At 57.3% G+C, this 18915-nt stretch overlaps 1 protein-coding gene across 2 annotated transcripts; it reads right to left on the reverse strand.

Annotated features, from left to right (window-relative positions):
* Positions 1-822: 822 nt before the first annotated feature.
* YPEL3 (yippee like 3) lies at positions 823-4796 on the reverse strand. Of its 2 annotated transcripts, XM_055297641.2 has the most exons (5): positions 4632-4796; positions 3813-3995; positions 3664-3707; positions 3345-3453; positions 823-1307 (listed from the first exon to the last, which is right to left on the reverse strand). In XM_055297641.2, the coding sequence occupies exons 2-5, from the start codon at positions 3927-3929 to the stop codon at positions 1218-1220; spliced, it is 360 nt and encodes a 119-aa protein (XP_055153616.1). In that variant the 5' UTR covers positions 3930-3995; positions 4632-4796; the 3' UTR covers positions 823-1217. The 2 variants fall into 2 exon arrangements, with proteins under 2 accessions (XP_055153616.1, XP_055153614.1); XM_055297639.2 differs by lacking the exon at positions 4632-4796 and having other exon boundaries at positions 3813-4532.
* Between the last annotated feature and the right edge of the window lie 14119 nt (positions 4797-18915).

Consider the following 18915-nt stretch of genomic DNA (forward strand, 5'->3'; position numbering starts at 1 on the left):
GCTCGGACAGGGACGCAGTTTGGCGCTTCCGGCCAGCTGGTCCCCGTTCCCACGGGGGGGAGCCCCGGCTAGGGATAAGCTGGGGGGCGGGGCCTGGAACCTGGACGGAGCCAAGAGTCCCGGGACACACCTTGGCGCCCCAGACCTTCTGGCAGGTGACCGCCCTCCGCCCCCCTTCACTTGGAGGCCGGGCCCTGGAGGGAAGCAGCATGACCAGAGGGAAAGTGCAGGCTGGAGGGACGCAGCCTGAGCTGATTTCACAGGGCACTCGGGGCCGCGAGGAGGCCGCAGCCCAGTCCCGGGCACCGTAGTCCTCTCTGGTCCCCATGCTAAAAAAACCTCCACCCTGAGCCAATCCTCCAAACTTCGGAGGCGCTCACAGTCCGACAGCTTCTGACGCCTCGCGCCAGGGTTTCCCAAAAGGTCCCGCGCTGGGGAACCCTCGGAACTACACTTCCCGGCAGGCCCAGCGCTGAGGCGCGCCCGAAGGAGCCGGACGGACCACGCGGGGGCCGCTGGAAGTTGTAGTCCGGCCGCGAAGGGGCTGCGAGGCCGGCGGCGCGGTTGCCTCCCTGGGGCGCTGCCCCTAGGCGGCGGCCAAACGCTGCAGATGAGCAGACGCAAATGAGCCGAGGTCACGGCGTAGGCAGCCAGAGTGGGCTCAGGACGTCCGCCGGCAGTGAAACCGTCCCAGTTCCTGGAGACCCAGCATGGACGGCTGTGCCTACCCCATGCCCTGCTGGGGCTCAGAACCGCACAGGTCTATAGGGGCAGAAATCTCCGCTTGAGCTCCCCCTTCCCAGATTAGACGCGAGCCTGGGCTGTCTCCACTCCATTGTTTTATTATGTACAAACGCTACAGAACGAGGGGGACAGACACGCGTGGGGTAAGAAGGGCCTGGTGGGAGGAGTTCACAGAGCAGACGGTGCACTGGGGCCAGGAGAGCAGAACACAGGCCATAACTATAGGGCAGGTGGGGCAGGAACGGGTTAAAAACGAGATCCAAGCCAGCCAGATCGCAGGAGGTGCGGGGGCGTCGTCCCCCTTCTGTTCTCCCCCCAAGGTCACAGTGCATGCAATAAAATATATATACAGGAGCTGGATCCGTCCTCTGCAGGGGCCCTAAGGGTCCAGAGCTCCCTTCAGGCGGAGGGAAGCCGGTGGCCCTCCCTGGCGGCCAGGCTGGGCTGGAGCCACATGTGTCGGGGATCGGGGGTCAGTCCCAGCCGTTGTCTTTGATCATGTGGTTGAGTTCAATGATGTACTTCCCCTCTTTGTACTTCTGGCTGCTCTCAAAGGCCTGTTCCTGAAAGGAGGGGCGGGACCGTCATCCCCGGAGCAACAGTCTCACCACAAGGCACAGGGGTTGGGGAGTGGATATGAGTGGCCCCATTTTACATATGAGGAAACTGTGGCCCAGAGGGGCAGGGCCGTGTTTCTCACAAACACAGAGTAGAACAGAACTCCCTGACTCCAAGGTACTTTTTTAAGTACTAATGATGGCTCCAACAGAGAAGATAGGGAAGTGGCTAAAAGATTTCACAGTTCAGGGTTTGCAAACTGGTAGCTTCATGGCCATTTTGGCCTGCAACATGTATTATGTTTGGACAGCAGAGAGTTTAATAAAAATAACTTTAAAGTATTAAAATATAAGTAGGCCATGCTCACTCCAGTTTGCCCAGCCTGCCCCCAACTCCCAACCCTGCCAATCTATGCTACCCTTTACACATCTATAGTATCTGCTTGGCCTTGCAGGCACTTGAGGTTTTTTTTGTTTGTTTTGTTTTGAGAGGGAGTTTTGCTCTGTCGCCCAGGCTGGAAGTGCAACGGCGCGATACGAGCTCACTGCAACCTCCACTTCCCGGGTTCAAGTGATTCTCCTGCCTTAGCCTCCTGAGTAGCTGGGATTACAGGCGCCCACCACCACGCCGAGCTAATTTTTGTATTTTTAGTAGAGATGGGGTTTCACTGTTAGTCAGGCTGTTCTCGAACTCCTGACCTCAGGTGATCCACCTGCCTCAGACTCCCAAAGTGCTGGGATTACAGGCATGTGGGTGCCACCACACCCAGCCTGGCACTTGAGTTTTTGACCTCTTGTCTAGGCCAGCTCTTTAATTATTATTATTTTTGAAATGGAGTCTCGCTCTGTCACCCAGGCTGGAGTGCAGTGGTGCAATCTCAGCTCACTGCAAGCTCTGCCTCCCGGGTTCACGCAATTCTCCTGCCTCAGCCTCACAAGTAGCTGGGACTACAGGCGCCCGCCACCACGCCCAGCTGATTTTATTTTTGTATTTTTAGTAGAGATGGGGTTTCACCGTGTTAGCCAGGATGGTCTCAATCTCCTGACCTTGTGATCCACCCGCCTCGGCCTCCCAAAGTGCTGGGATTATAGGCGTGAGCCACTGTGCCTGGCCGGCCAGCTCTTTATTTGATAGAAGTCCAGAGTGGCCAAGCCACCTGTCCAGAGACACACAGCTAATCTGTGGCAGGGTCAGCAGTGAGCTCAGGTCAGGGCTGGCTGGCTGGCTCTGCCTGGGGCATCCACCTCACAGAGGTACCACAGCTCCAAGCGACACCTGAAGAATCCTGTCCCTTGCAGTGCCCCAAGAGCATCTTCCTTTGCCACATCTAATCTGATCCCTGTAACAATCCTGAGTGCTAGGCAGTGGCTTTACCTTCCACTGAGAGATAAGGAAATAAGACTCAGGGTAGTGAAATGAAACCCTGGACAGCAGCAGTGGCAATGAGGGCTATGGAAAGGGAGGCTGGTGAACCCAAGCTCCATGTTGTTGCGGACTCTGGGGCAATTTTTCTGACACTCTGAATGACAATATAAGCTGGTGACCAAGGGTTTGGAGTGAAAAAAAAACCAACCAACCAACTCAGATTCTGGTCCCTATTCTGTTACTTACCAGTTGTGTGATCTTGGGCAAGTTACCTAACATCTCTGGGCTTCCCTGTCTTCTTCTGTAGAGATAATAATAGCTTCTACCTACAGGATCACTGCAGTGATTGAATGAGATAATAGACGCCAGACACACAACAGTGCAAGGCACACAACAGTGCAAGGCACATAAGCATTCCATAAATGGTGACTCTGATTATATCCTAACTCTCAAATGGGGATCCAAGTGCCTGGGAGAGAAGGGATGGGTTAAGAGAAAAGTTCTACAGCCCTTGCAAGGTGCAAGATAAAGAGAATGTGGTCAGGGATGAAAAGACAATCTGACTTGTGTGAGCTAGGCCTATGCAATCTGAAAGGCTATAGGGTGACAGCTTGTCAGGAGGAGGTGTTGGAAGGTCAGGTCAAAGGCTAGCCTGGGGTCACAGGTGGCTGACTCACATATTTCCAGCCCAAAGTGGTCTTGCAGTTCTCGCAGTGGATGTCGGCGACAGCATGGAGGCCAGTCAGCAGTACCCGCTCCTCGGCTGGCCCGCAGCCCACGTTCACCCTGTGGGGACATGGGGCAGTCCCAGGGAGGGTCCTGCCATCACAGCCCCCACCCCCCCGCCCCAAGCACTGCATCTGTCCTCAGCATCCAAGAGATGATGCTCACAATTTCCTGCCTGCACCAGGTAACTCTGGAAGTCTCAGCAGGATGCCAGGGGTCACAGGTCACAACAGAGGTCAGGGAAAGCAAGAAGGAAGGCCAGATACTCACACAGAGTTGAAGAGGTAGGCACGCCCCTGACTGCCCTGGAAGGACTAAAGGGTGGGAGGGTGGGAAGAGAGGAGGGGGTCAGGGCTGCCGGTGGGGAGCTGCCAGGCAGCCCCTATAGGTTCCAGCCCCACTGTGGCCTTGTTGGTTACCTTGGAGATGAGGTCGTCGTGGTTGGCCAGGTGAGCGCGGCAGTGGGCACAGCTATACCTCCGGTGACAATCATCCAAGTAGGCCTGAAACGTCTTGGGCTTTGAAATCCGCACCATGGCGGGGGCCGTGGGCAGTGGCCCCACGCGGGGAGCGGCCCACGGGGAGCAGAGGGAGCCCAGTGCCTGCCGGGGAGGGAGTAGGTGGGCTGTCAGGACCTGGGCCACACACATGCGAGGCACTCCCAGAGCCATGGGGACTCGCTCTGTCACACTCGGCTGCTCTCTCCTTTCCCCAGAGCCAGCAGCCTCTCCGGGGACCAGAGGCGTCTCGGTTTTGACTCAGTGAGGAGGCCTCAGGTTGCATCGATGGGGAAACTGAGGCTCGGAGGAGCCCAGGGTGAGTCACCCGCCTGCTTCCGGCCTCACCCTTGCTGACCTGGCAGCTGAAGCTGGAGGAAGGGGCTTTGGAGGGGCTGGGCTGTCAGTTCCCAGTTTCGGGGGAGCATGGGCGGGTAGGCACTGGTTGGTCCTTGCGAACTCATCTGGAGAGCAGTGGGGTTCACTGGTGGTTTAGGGGGTTCATCGGGGAGAGTGTCCCCCACCTGGAGGAGGCAGGAGGCCTCGCCGTGAAGGTGGAGGGTCACCTAGGAGGGGAGGGGCTCTCACCTGCGGGCGCCGAGGCCTCCTCTACGCTTAGGGGCTCTTACCTGCATCGCGGAGCCTTACCTGGACCCCGGGGCTCACCTGGGGCGCGGGGGTGGGGGCGGACGCCGGGGGAGGGGGCAGTCCTCGCGGGCTGGGCGGGGGCGCGGGCCTCACCTCGCCTGGGCGCGCGGGGCCCGGTCCGCCGGGGTGGGCTGGCCTGGGAGTGGGGGGCGCTCCTGGCGGGCGCCGTCCCCCCCGGCCCGGGTTCGCAGGCGCCTGGACTTGTTTACACCGAGCCCAGCTGCTGCCGCCTCTGCGGCGGGAGGGGGAGGGGACCCGCCTCCTGTCCCGGCGGCCGCCGTGGCCAATGGGCGCTCCGCATGCAAATGAGGGGGCACGTCACACGGCGGCCGGCGCAGGCCCCGACCGCCCCTCCCCCGCCGCCCGCTCCCGCCGGCCCGGAAATGCGGCTGCGGCCCGCGCGCCCCCGGCCTGCTCGCATTCCTGCTTGCGGCCCGCGCAGGGGCGGAGTCGGAGGGTCTAGGCCCGGAGCGGAGCGAGGAAGCGGGTGGTGCTGGGACGCATGCCCTGGGGGAGATGAGTATAATGACCTGCGTTTGTCCGCCGCCCGTGCCCCGCTCAATCCCCGCATCAATCCCGTGAGGCCGTTTCTCCCATTGGCTCCACTGTACCGGGGGCTGAGACCCAGGGAGGTCTTGCGGCTCCCCAGGTTATCCAGCTAGTAAGAGGCGAAGCTGGAATTCTCACTGTGGGCCCATTCCATGGCTTTTGCCAGAGCGCCAGGGACACACTCAGTTCACTTCTTATCAGGGAAGACCCAAAGGTGCGCATCCCTGGCAGGCCCCTGGCAGCCAGGGCGTCGGACCAGGCAATTCCTACTGCCCAGCATCACCTCCTGCAGGCCTCTCAGATGCCTCTGTTGGGACAGCTAAGTTCCTCTTCAAAGACTCAACTTCCTGGTCATAACCTGTAAGCAGATTCTACCCCCGCTTTTTCTTCTTTTTCGCACGTCTACCCTATTTGGGAAAGTTTAAACCTTAGCCAATTGGGATCAGCTCAGATTGTGCGGTCCAACCCCCCAGCCAATGGGGAAAGGACACAGAAACAGGAACTGCGTTAGGGTTAAAACCCGCTTCTCTGCTTTGTTTGTGGGTGCTCTTGTGATTACAACCAGCGCAAGCAGCACCCTTCTGCAGAAGTAAAGATGCCTTGCTGGGAAGTCTTCTGTCTCAGTGCTGGTTTTTCTTGACTACACTAAGCACTTGTTTTCAACAAATTTGGGGGTCTTCCGGGATCCCATTCTCCTTTGGGAGGGGTAGCGATTACTTTTCCTTGTGAGACACGTCCCACTACCTTGTTGCGGTGGCCCAAGGAGCAGAGGATCGGGTCCGCCCGAAGTGAGGAATAAATCTGGACTCTCAGCAACGTGGGCAGGAAGGAGCCTTAAAATTCCCAGGCAAGTGGGTAACTCTGTGCACAGACCAAGGTAAGAAAAGTTGCTACTAGGGCAACAAAGTATTTCCTTGGTGGTCGGGGTCACTTGGAGGTTGAAAGTGCATGGCTGAGACACGTCAGTGGACACGAATCGAGTGTGGAGTCCAGACTTGGTTCCATGGTCACCTTATAAGGCTTAGGGCAGTTTTCCAGTCAGGGGGATTATACCGACCCGCTAATGCTAAGAGGGGCCTGAAATTCCCACGAGGGAAGCGGCCAAAAAGTACGATGCAATTATTCATATGAGTGCAAGAAACCTCCAATGGGAAAAGGGAGAGGTTAAGCCCCTAGGAAACGGGCACCAACCTCCAGAATGGGAAATACCCCAAGTAAGACAGGGAGTACAAAAGGCCAAGCAGACAATAAAATTCCCCCTGACAGTCCTCTAGGCCTTATGTTAGAGTACTGGAGGTATAATGAAAGAACCATGTAACACAAGGAAAGACAATGAATGATAAAATATTGCTGTTTTATTTGGACCAAGGAACCTATCCTCAGACCCTCGGTCTTTTGGCCAAAGTTTGGATCAGACGAGGATTGGATATGCCAACTCTTTTTTTTTTTTTTTTTTTTTTTTGAGACGGAGTCTTGCTCTTTCGCCCAGGCTGGAGTGCAGTGGCGCAATCTCGGCTCACTGCAAGCTCCGCGTCCCGGGTTCACGCCATTCTCCTGCCTCAGCCTCTCCGAGTAGCTGGGACTACAGGCGCCCGCCACCACGCCCGGCTAATTTTTTGTATTTTTTAGTAGAGACGGGGTTTCACCGTGGTCTCGATCTCCTGACCTTGTGATCCGCCCGCCTTGGCCTCCCAAAGTGCTGGGATTACAAGCGTGAGCCACTGCGCCCGGCCTGGATATGCCAACTCTTAATCCAGTATGTTAATGAAAAAAGTCCAATCTCTCAGGAGGAAATAGATTATGCTCTGTGTTGGAGACAGGAACATGTCCTTCCCTTTCCCTTAAAGGATGATGTAAAAGAGAAACCAAACTCAGTACCCCACTAGGACAACCCAGTTAAGTCAGATTCTACATCTAAATATGCCAATGTATAGGATCCCCTAGACCATCTTCCCCCGCCTACCCCACCCCAGGCTAATCACTCAGTCCCTCCCCCACATAACCCTGCCCCATGGGCCTTGTGGCCCCACATCCCCATTGAGCAGCCACCCGAACATATCCTTTCCTCAGGAAAATCCAGCACGAGATGAAACAACACCGGAGGGATATTCAGAACTTTCCTTTTCTGTCTTCCTCAAAGGGGTCTGCCCCAACCCCTTTTCCCTTAAGAGAAGTACCACTGGGAGGAGGGGGTATTGGTTTCGTAAATGCCACCTTAACTAGTTCAGAGGTTAGAAATCTGAAAAAGGAACTCAAACCATTATCAGATGATCCTTTTGGAGTCACAGATCACATTGAACAATTTTTAGGGCTGCAGTTGTATACTTGGGCTGAATTAATGTCCATCTTAGGTATTCTCTTCTCAGGGGAGGAAAGAACCATGATCCACAGGCCTGCAATGATAGTCTGGGAATGTGAACACTCTCTTGGTCAAAACATCCCTGCAGCAGAGCAGAAATTCCCAACCCAGGACCCTCAGTGGAATAGGAACAATGCAGCCCACTGAGAAAACATGAAAGACCTCAGGAATATGATAATTAAAGGGATTCTGGAATTGGTACCTCGAACCCAAAATATTTCCTGAGCATTTAATGTACACCAAGAAAAAGATGAAGGGCCCATGGAATTTTTAAACGGACTTAAGGAGCAAATAAGAAAATATTCAGGCTTGCCTGCCTGCCTGCCTGCCTGCCTGCCTGCCTGCCTGCCTTCCTTCCTTCCTTCCTTCCTTCCTTCCTTCCTTCCTTCTCTTTCTTTCCTCTCTTTCTCTCTGTGGCCCAGGCTGCAATCTACTTGGCTCCCTGCTGCCTGCGCCGCAGACCAGCGCGCTCCACCGCTGCCTGCTTTTTCTCCTTTGGCTGCAGGCACGCGTTCGCCATCTTGGCCACGCTGGTCGCCAGCTCCTGACACCGAGTGCTCTGCCCGCCTCAGCCTCCCGAGGTACTGGGACTGCAGATGGAGTCTCGCTCACCTGGTGCTCGGTGTTACCCGGGCTGGAGTGCGGTGGCGTGGTCTGGCCTCGTGGCAGCCTCCGCCTCCCAGCCGCCTGCTTTGGCCTACCAGGGTGCTGGGATTGCAGCCCCTGCCCGGCCGCCGCCCCGTCTGGGAGGTGGGGAGCGCCTCTGCCCGGCCACCCATTGTCTGGGAAGTGAGGAGCTCCTCTGCCCGGCCACCCCGTCTCGGAGGTGAGGAGCGCCTCTGCGCGGCCACCCACCGTCTGGGAAGTGAGGAGCGCCTCTGCCCGGCCGCCCACCGTCTGGGAGGTGAGGAGCGCCTCTGCCCGGCCACCCACCGTCTGGGAGGTGAGGAGCGCCTCTGCCCGGCCACCCACCGTCTGGGAGGTGAGCGCCTCTGCCCGGCCACCCACCGTCTGGGAGGTGAGGAGCGCCTCTGCCCGGCCGCCCACCGTCTGGGAGGTGAGGAGCGCCTCTGCCCGGCCGCCCACCGTCTGGGAGGTGAGGAGCGCCTCTGCCCGGCCACCCCGTCTGGGAGGTGAGGAGCGCCTCTGCCCGGCCACCCCGTCTGGGAAGTGAGGAGCGCCTCTGCCCAGCCACCCATCGTCTGGGAAGTGAGGAGCGCCTTTGCCCGGCTACCCATCGTCTGGGAACTGAGGAGCGCCTCTGCCCGGCCGCCCCGTCTGGGAAGTGAGGAGCGCCTCTGCCCGGCCACCCATCGTCTGGGAAGTGAGGAGCGCCTCTGCCCGGCCACCCATCGTCTGGGAAGTGAGGAGCGCCTCTGCCCGGCCACCCATCGTCTGGGAAGTGAGGAGCGCCTCTGCCCGGCCTCCTATCGTCTGGGAAGTGAGGAGCGCCTCTGCCCGGCCGCCCCGTCCGGGAGGAAGTGAGGAGCGCCTCTGCCCAGCCGCCCCGTCCGGGAAGAAGTGAGGAGCGCCTCTGCCGGACCGCCCCGTCCGGGAAGAAGTGAGGAGCGCCTCTGCCCGGCCGCCCCGTCCGGGAAGGAAGTGAGGAGCGCCTCTGCCCGGCCGCCCCGTCTGGGAAGTGAGGAGCGCCTCTGCCCGGCTGCCCCGTCCGGGAAGAAGTGAGGAGCGCCTCTGCCCGGCCGCCCCCTCCGGGAAGAAGTGAGGAGCGCCTCTGCCCGGCCGCCCCCGCCGGGAAGAAGTGAGGAGCGCCTCTGCCCGGCCGCCCCGTCTGGGAGGTGAGGAGCGCCTCTGCCCGGCCACCCATCGTCTGGGAGGTGAGGAGCGCCTCTGCCCGGCCACCCATCGTCTGGGAGGTGAGGAGCGCCTCTGCCCGGCCACCCATCGTCTGGGAGGTGAGGAGCGCCTCTGCCCGGCCACCCATCGTCTGGGAGGTGAGGAGCGCCTCTGCCCGGCCACCCATCGTCTGGGAGGTGAGGAGCGCCTCTGCCCGGCCGCCCCGTCTGGGAAGTGAGGAGCGCCTCTGCCCGGCCGCCCCGTCCAGGAAGAAGTGGGGAGCGCCTCTGCCCGGCCGCCCCGTCTGGGAAGTGAGGAGCGCCTCTGCCCGACCACCCACCGTCTGGGAAGTGAGGAGCGCCTCTGCCCGACCACCCACCGTCTGGGAAGTGAGGAGCGCCTCTGCCCGGCCACCCCGTCTGGGAAGTGAGGAGCACCTCTGCCCGGCCACCCATCGTCTGGGAAGTGAGGAGCGCCTCTGCCCGGCCGCCCCGTCCGGGAAGGAAGTGAGGAGCGCCTCTGCCCGGCCGCCCCGTCTGGGAAGTGAGGAGCGCCTCTGCCCAGCCGCCCCGTCCGGGAAGAAGTGAGGAGCGCCTCTGCCCGGCCGCCCCGTCCGGGAAGAGGTGAGGAGCGCCTCTGCCCGGCCGCCCCCTCCGGGAAGAGGTGAGGAGCGCCTCTGCCCGGCCGCCCCCTCCGGGAAGAGGTGAGGAGCGCCTCTGCCCGGCCGCCCCGTCCGGGAAGACGTGAGGAGAGCCTCTGCCCGGCCGCCCCGTCCGGGAAGAAGTGAGGAGCGCCTCTGCCCGGCCGCCCCGTCTGGGAGGTGAGGAGCGCCTCTGCCCGGCCGCCCCGTCTGGGAGGTGAGGAGCGCCTCTGCCCGGCCGCCCCGTCTGGGAAGAAGTGAGGAGCGCCTCTGCCCGGCCGCCCCGTCCGGGAAGAAGTGGGGAGCGCCTCTGCCCGGCCGCCCCGTCTGGGAAGTGAGGAGCGCCTCTGCCCGACCACCCACCGTCTGGGAAGTGAGGAGCGCCTCTGCCCGGCCGCCCCGTCTGGGAAGTGAGGAGCACCTCTGCCCGGCCGCCCCATCTGGGAAGTGAGGAGCACCTCTGCCCGGCCACCCATCGTCTGGGAAGTGAGGAGCGCCTCTGCCCGGCCACCCCGTCTGGGAAGTGAGGAGCGCCTCTGCCCGGCCACCCCATCTGGGAAGTGAGGAGCGCCTCTGCCCGGCCACCCATCGTCTGGGAAGTGAGGAGCGCCTCTGCCCGGCCACCCATCGTCTGGGAAGTGAGGATCGCCTCTGCCCGGCCACCTATCGTCTGGGAAGTGAGGAGCGCCTCTGCCCGGCCGCCCCATCTGGGAGGTGAGGAGCGCCTCTGCCCGGCTGCCCCGTCCGGGAAGAAGTGAGGAGCGCCTCTGCCCGGCCGCCCCGTCCGGGAAGAAGTGAGGAGCGCCTCTGCCCGGCCGCCCCGTCCGGGAAGAAGTGAGGAGCGCCTCTGCCTGGGCGCCCCGTCCGGGAAGAAGTGAGGAGCGCCTCTGCCCGGCCGCCCCGTCTGGGAAGTGAGGAGCGCCTCTGCCCGACCACCCACCGTCTGGGAAGTGAGGAGCGCCTCTGCCCGACCACCCACCGTCTGGGAAGTGAGGAGCGCCTCTGCCCGGCCGCCCCATCTGGGAAGTGAGGAGCACCTCTGCCCGGCCACCCATCGTCTGGGAAGTGAGGAGCGCCTCTGCCCGGCCGCCCCGTCCGGGAAGAAGTGAGGAGCGCCTCTGCCCGGCCGCCCCCTCCGGGTAGAGGTGAGGAGCGCCTCTGCCCGGCCGCCCCCTCCGGGAAGAAGTGAGGAGCGCCTCTGCCCGGCCGCCCCGTCCGGGAAGAAGTGAGGAGCGCCTCTGCCCGGCCGCCCCGTCTGGGAGGTGAGGAGCGCCTCTGCCCGGCCACCCATCGTCTGGGAGGTGAGGGGCGCCTCTGCCCAGCCACCCATCGTCTGGGAGGTGAGGAGCGCCTCTGCCCGGCCACCCGTCGTCTGGAAAGTGAGGAGCGCCTCTGCCCGGCCGCCCCGTCTGGGAGGTGAGGAGCGCCTCTGCCCGGCCACCCATCGTCTGGGAGGTGAGGAGTGCCTCTGCCCGGCCACCCATCATCTGGGAGGTGAGGAGCGCCTCTGCCCGGCCACCCATCGTCTGGGAGGTGAGAAGCGCCTCTGCCCGGCCACCCATCGTCTGGGAGGTGAGGAGCGCCTCTGCCCGGCCGCCCCGTCTGGGAAGTGAGGAGCGCCTCTGCCCGGCCGCCCCGTCTGGGAAGAAGTGAGGAGCGCCTCTGCCCGGCCGCCCCATCCGGGAAGAAGTGGGGAGCGCCTCTGCCCGGCCGCCCTGTCTGGGAAGTGAGGAGCGCCTCTGCCCGACCACCCACCGTCTGGGAAGTGAGGAGCGCCTCTGCCCGATCACCCACCGTCTGGGAAGTGAGGAGCGCCTCTGCCCGGCCGCCCCGTCTGGGAAGTGAGGAGCACCTCTGCCCGGCCGCCCCATCTGGGAAGTGAGGAGCACCTCTGCCCGGCCACCCATCGTCTGGGAAGTGAGGAGCGCCTCTGCCCGGCCACCCCGTCTGGGAAGTGAGGAGCGCCTCTGCCCGGCCACCCCATCTGGGAAGTGAGGAGTGCCTCTGCCCGGCCACCCATCGTCTGGGAAGTGAGGAGCGCCTCTGCCCGGCCACCCATCGTCTGGGAAGTGAGGATCGCCTCTGCCCGGCCACCTATCGTCTGGGAAGTGAGGAGCGCCTCTGCCCGGCCGCCCCATCTGGGAGGTGAGGAGCGCCTCTGCCCGGCCGCCCCGTCCGGGAATAAGTGAGGAGCGCCTCTGCCTGGCCGCCCCGTCCGGGAAGAAGTGAGGAGCGTCTCTGCCCGGCCGCCCCATCTGGGAAGTGAGGAGCGCCTCTGCCCGGCTGCCCCGTCTGGGAAGAAGTGAGGAGCGCCTCTGCCCGGCTGCCCCGTCCTGGAAGAAGTGAGGAGCGCCTCTGCCCGGGCGCCCCGTCCGGGAAGAAGTGAGGAGCGCCTCTGCCCGGCCGCCCCGTCCGGGAAGAAGTGAGGAGCGCCTCTGCCCGGCCGACCCATCTGGGAAGTGAGGAGAGCCTCTGCCCGACCACCCACCGTCTGGGAAGTGAGGAGCGCCTCTGCCCGGCCGCCCCGTCTGGGAAGTGAGGAGCGCCTCTGCCCGACCACCCACCGTCTGGGAAGTGAGGAGCGCCTCTGCCCGGCCACCCATCGTCTGGGAAGTGAGGAGTGCCTCTGCCCGGCCGCCCCGTCTGGGAAGTGAGGAGCGCCTCTGCCCGGCCACCCATTGTCTGGGAAGTGAGGAGCGCCTCTGCCGGGCCACCCATCGTCTGGGAAGTGAGGATCGCCTCTGCCCGGCCACCTATCGTCTGGGAGGTGAGGAGCGCCTCTGCCCGGCCGCCCCATCTGGGAAGTGAGGAGCGCCTCTGCCCGGCCGCCTCGTCTGGGAAGAAGTGAGGAGCGCCTCTGCCCAGCCACCCCTTCCGGGAAGAAGTGAGGAGCGCCTCTGCCCGGCCGCCCTGTCTGGGAAGTGAGGAGCGCCTCTGCCCGGCTGCCCCATCCGGGAAGAAGTGAGGAGCGCCTCTGCCCGGCCACCCATCGTCTGGGAAGTGAGGAGCGCCTCTGCCCGGCCACCCCGTCCGGGAAGAAGTGAGGAGTGCCTCTGCCCGGCCACCCATCGTCTGGGAAGTGAGGAGCGCCTCTGCCCGGCCACCTATTGTCTGGGAAGAAGTGAGGAGCGTCTCTGCCTGGCCGCCCTGTCTGGGAGGTCTACCACGGAGGCCAGGGGCAATGTGGGGGCTGGAAGTGGTGGCTCACGCCTGTGGTCCCGGCACTCTGGGGGGCGAGGCGGGTTGATCACTTGGGACTAGGAGTTCGAGACCAGTCTGGCCAACTTGGCGAAGCATGAAAAATACAGCAGACAAACCAACCAACCAACTCAGTGACAACAAAACCGGTCTACCCTGGAGTCATACTCTAATTTTTTCTATTTTCCTCCCTTTCTGATCCTTTATCCCACTTTCTTTTTCTTCCTCTTCCTTCTCCCTCTTCTTTGTCAAATAGAGGATTGAGTTATTATCACTGATCCAAAAAAAAAAAAAAAGAAAAATATATGAAAACATATAAAATCAAAAAAAAAAAAAAAAAAGAAAATATTCAGGCTTAGACATAGAGGACCCACTTGGACAAGAGATGTTAAAGCTCTGTTTTATCACCAACAGTTGGCCGGACATTAGAAAGAAATTACAAAAGATAGAAAATTGGCAAGACTGCTCCATAGAGGAACTTTTAATTAAGAGAGGCCCAAAGGCTGGGCACGGTGGCTCACGCCTGTAACCCCAGCATTTTGGGAGCCGAAGTGGGTGGATCACGAGGTCAGGAGATTGAGACCATCCTGGCTAACATGGTGAAACCCTGTCTCTACTAAAAAAATACAAAAAATTAGCTGGGCGTGGTGGTGGGCGCCTGTAGTGCCAGCTACTCAGGAGGCTGAGGCAGGAAAATGGCGTGAACCCGGCAGGTGGAGCTTGCAGTGAGCCGAGATCACGCCATTGCACTCCAGCCTGAGAGACAGAGCAAGACTCTGTCTCAAAAAAAAAAAAAGGAAGTGATTAACTTTGATTTGGGTTCCACTGTCAGATTTATTTATTTATTTATTTATTTAAAAATTCCCAGGGAAGTGGTAAGGAGAAAACGATACCCTATTCCCTTAGAAGCTAGAATGGCTCTAAAACCTATAATTGAGGGCCTCGTCCATGGCGGACTCCTTGAACCCTGTATGTCCCCTTACAACACTCCAATATTGCCTGTAAGAGTCAGATGGGTCATACCGGCTAGTAGAAGACCTCTGGGCTGTTAATCAAACAGCTCAAACTACCCACCCTGTTGTTCCCAACCCTTACACCATTATCAGCAAAATCCCACACGATCACCAATGGTTTACAATGATAGATTTGAAAGATGCCAGCTGGGCATGGTGGCTCACACCTGTAGTCCTAGCACTTTGGGAGGCCGAGGTGGGCAGATTGCCTGAGCTCAAGAGTTTGTGACCAGCCTGGGCAACATGGTAAAACCCCATCTCTACTAAAATACAAAAAAAAAAATTAGCTGGGCGTGGTGGCATGTACCTATAATCCCAGCTACTCAGGAGACTGAGGCAAGACAGTTGCTTGAACCCGGGAGGCGGAGGTTCCAGTGAGCCGAGATCGTGCCACTGCACTCCAGCCTGGCGACAGAGCCAGGCTCTGTCTCAAAAATAAAATAAAATAAAAAATAAAAAAATAAAAAAAGAAAGATGCCTTTTGGGTTTGCCCTTTAGCGGAAGACAGCCGGGACACGTTTGCTTTTGAGTGGGAGGACCCTCACTTAGGTCGAAAACAGCAGTACCAGTGGACAGTCCTACCCCAGGAGTTTACAGAGTCCCCAAATCTATTCGGTCAAATTTTAGAACAAGTCCTAGAAAACTTTTCCCTTCATCCATATGCCTACTCGAATACGCAGATGACCTGCTCATTTCAGGAAATAGCAAGGACCACGTAACCACAGTTTCAATTAACTTCCTGAATTTCCTAAGGGAACAAGTGTTACGGGTCTCAAGGAGTAAAATTCAGTTTGTAGAGCCTGAGGTAAAATATCTAGGACACATAATCGGTAAAGGCAAAAGGAAAATAGTACCTGAACGAATTGAAGGTGTCACATCTCTACCTTTGCCTGAAACAAAGCAGGAACTTAGAAAATTCTTGGGATTAGTTGGATACTGTCATCTATGGATTGACTCTTATGCCTGATAAACAAAACCTCTATATCAAAAACTCACCCAAGAAGGACCAGACCCCCTTCTTTGGACCCCATCGGAAGTCCAACAAGTAGAAGAGTTAAAACACATACTTGTAACTGCCCCCGTTCTAGCTTTGCCCTCCTTAGCCGTTCCACCTTTTTGTCAGTGTAAACAAGGGGGTGGCTTTAGGGGTACTCACCCAAAGACAGAGGACACTGGCAGCTCATAGCCTTCCTGTCAAAAGTTCTTGACCCAGTAACCCACGGATGGCCCGAATGTGCCCAATCTGTAGCAGCAACTGCCTTTCTAACGGAAGCAAGCAGGAAAATAACCTTTGGGGGAAGCCTCATTGTATGTACCCTTCATCAAGTTAGGACCATTCTTAATCAGAAGGCAGGAAGATGGCTCACTGACTCAAGGATTTTAAAATAGGAGGCCATCGGGTGGGTGTGGTGGCTCACGCCTGTAATCCCAGCACTTTGGGAGGCCAAGGCGGGCAGATCACAAGGTCAGGAGTTGAAGACCAGAGTGCCCAGCATGGTGAAACCCCGTCTCTACTAAAAATACAAAAAATTAGCCAGGCATGGTGGTGCATGCCTGTAATCCCAGCTAGTTGGGAGGCTGAGGCAGGAGAATTGCTTGAACCCCGGAGGCAGAGGTTGCAGTGAGCCGAGATCAGCCACTGCACTTTAGCCTGGGCAACAGAATGAGATGCCATTCCCCCCGACAAAAAAAAAAAAAAAAAAAATTGAGGCTATCTTATTAGAGAGGGATGATTTAACATTGACCACTGATAATTCGCTCAACTCCGATGTTTTCCTAACAGGAAATCCTAACCGGGAGGAACCTGAGCATAAATGTTTAGATCTGATCAGTTAGCAAACTAGAGTCAGACTAAGTGAGACCCTGTTCCAAACCGGGCATTACCTCTTTGTAGACGGCTCCTCTCGGGTAACTGAAAGAAGAAGGCATAACGGGTACTCTGTAGTTGACGGGGAAACCCTCACGGAGGTAGAGTCAGGGAGATGGCCCAATAACTGGTTCACTCAAACATGTGAACTCTTTGCATTAAATCAGGCCTTAAAATCTCTGCAAAATCAGGAAGGAACTATTTACACTGACTCCAAGTATGCTTTTGGAGTAGTCCATACCTTTGGAAAGATCTGGACTGAACGAGGCCTCATTAATAGTAAAGGCCAGGACCTTGTCTATAAAGAATTGATTATGCAAGTACTAGAAAATCTTCAACTGCCAGAAGAAATAGTGGTGGTCCATGTCCCAGGACATCAGAAAAACCCATCTTTTGAAAGCCGGGGAAATAACCTCACAGATCAAGTAGCCAAGCAAGCTGCCTCTTCCAGAGAGGCGCCCATTTTCCATCTGACCCCTTACCTTACCCTCCAGTCGCAATCCCCATCTTCTCCAATGCAGACCAAGAAAAGTTAAAAAGAATAGGAGCTAAGGAAAGCTCAGAGGGAAGGTGGGTATTACCAGACGGGAGGGAAATGCTGTCTAAACCTCTTATGAGGGAAATATTGTCACAGCTTCATCAGGGAACTCACTGGGGTCCCCAAGCTATGTGTGACACAGTCCTCAAAGCCTATGGGTATATAGGAATCTATACCCTCACTAGTCAGGTGGCAGATAATTGCCTAGTGTGCAAAAAAACTAATAAAACCCGAAGGAAGCAGCCTCTACTTTATCAAGGGAACCACCCTTATAATTGCCAATCCAACCAGTGCAACCCAGTACTTACCTCTATTACTACCCCTACCTCCACCAACCCTAACTCCACTCTAGGTTGCTTCTATGGCTTAGGAGCCAATGTTACTGGAAAGGACCCTATAGGCTTCTTTGAAATATGTTTTGTTCACCCTTCGCCACCTCCTACCGTCTCCTCCTCCCCAAGCCCACCAAATCAAACCATTTCTCACCTCTTACCCAATGACAAAACCAAAGTAGCTACAGTAGAAGTCAAGGATTTAAAGCAAACCCTAGCCATCGAGACCAGGTATCAAGATGCAAATGCCTGGCTGGAATGGATTAAATATTCTGTTCGCACCCTGAATAAAAGCAATTGTTAACTTGTGTAGCGGGCAGGCTAGAAACCCAGATTGTCCCCTTTCCACTCAGATGGGCCAGCCAACCAGGCATGGACTGTATGGTAGCTCTCTTCCAGCACCCCACGGCCTGGGGAAACAAGACGTGCACCACTCTTTCACTACGTTTCCCAAAGATCAGGAGCCCTATGGGTCAGCTCCCAAGGACCATTCGACTTCCAGCTCTCAATGCCAATTATACCTTGTGTCTCCCACAACAGGGGGACAAATTAACATTCCTTGGAAATCTAATGGGAGTCTAAACCTTTTCAAGAGCTAACCAATCAGCCGGCCCTTGTCTATCCCTGAGCAGATGTATGGTGGTATTGTGGAGGACTATTACTGGGTACGCTGCCAAGCAACTGGACGGGCACTTTTGCTCTAATCCAATTGGCCATCCCTTTCACCTTGGCATTTCGTCAACCAGACAGGAAGCAAGTAACCCGAAGAAAAAGAGAAGCCCCTCGAGGGTCCTTTGACCCCCATGTTTACATAGACAGTAGCGGGGTCCCATGGGAGCTTACCAAGTGAATTTAAAGCTCGGAACCAAATAGCCGCTGGGTTCGAGTCTATTTTGTTCTGGTGGTCTGCTATAAATAAAAATGTAGACTGGATAAATTATATATACTACAATGAGCAGCGATTCGTCAGTTATACCAGGGATGCCATCAAAGGAATAGCTGAACAATTAGGCCCCACCAGCCAGATGACCTGGAAAAATAGACTAGCCCTTGACATGATATTGGCAGGAAAAGGCAGAGTCTGTGTCATGATCTGAGTCCAATGTTGTACTTTTATCCCTAATAATACAGCTGCCGATGGGACCATCACAAAAGCTTTACAAGGCCTTACCATCCTGGCAAATGAATTAGCCGGAAAATTCTGGAATAGATAACCCTTTTATGGGTCTCATGGAAAAGTGGTTTGGAAAATGGAAAGGACTCCTGGCTTCAATCTTTACCTCTCTTGCAATTGTAACAAGTGTACTTATCCTTGTGGGCTGCCGCATCATACCTTGTATTCGTGGGTTAACTCAAAGGCTCATAGAAACAGCCCTCACTAACCTCCCTCACTTCTCTCCCTCCATAATTGGATAAGCTCTTGCTCCTGGATAATCAAGAACAACGAAGCCAAATCCTGTTAAAATTTTTTGAAGAGGAAGAAGTATCAAATAGAAGAGAGGAAATTGTTGGGACAGCTAAGCTTTTCAAAAACTCAACTTCCTGGTCATAAACTTCTCCCCCTTTTTCTTCTTTTTCGGCAGTCTACCCTGTTTGGAAAAGTTTAAACCTTAGCCAGTTGGGATCAGCTCAGATTGTGCAGTCCATCCCCAGACAATGGGGAAAGGACACAGAAACAGGAACTGCATTAGGGTGAAAAAGCCCTTCTCTCCTTTGTTTGGGATGCTCTTGCCATTACAAGCAACGCAAGTAGCACCATTCTGAAGTAAAGATGCCTTGCTGGGAAATCTGTCTCAGTGCTGGTTTTTCTTGACTACACTGAGCACTTGTTTCTAACACCCCTATGCTCCAGGCTGGGTTAGGTCTGATCTCAGGGCATGTCTGTTTCAACACCTGTCTGCAGTTCTTTGGCTTGCGTTGCTCACTGCAGTGGGCCCGGCCTGGTCTAGAGGAGGCGCTCAGTAAATACCTGAAATGTGAATGTGTGGTTCATTCAGTGAATATGGCCCTGGGGCTGGAGATGGCAGAGGCATTCTGGGAGCTTCTGGAGAAGGAGACCTGGGAGGAGAAGGTTGGAATGGCGGGGG

The sequence above is a fragment of the Symphalangus syndactylus genome, chromosome 11, assembly GCF_028878055.3.
Source record: "Symphalangus syndactylus isolate Jambi chromosome 11, NHGRI_mSymSyn1-v2.1_pri, whole genome shotgun sequence".
NCBI lineage: Eukaryota > Metazoa > Chordata > Mammalia > Primates > Hylobatidae > Symphalangus > Symphalangus syndactylus.

Bases quoted from the DNA above. Each gene is read 5' to 3' on its own strand.
- YPEL3 (XM_055297639.2), bottom strand. From the start codon at position 4,064: ATGGCTCTGGGAGTGCCTCGCATGTGTGTGGCCCAGGTCCTGACAGCC. The intron at 3,708-3,812 runs GTAACCAACAAG...CCCACCCTTTAG, and splicing joins ACGACGACCTCATCTCCAAG to TCCTTCCAGGGCAGTCAGGG. The intron at 1,308-3,344 runs GTGAGTCAGCCA...CCCTCCTTTCAG, and splicing joins CCACTTTGGGCTGGAAATAT to GAACAGGCCTTTGAGAGCAG.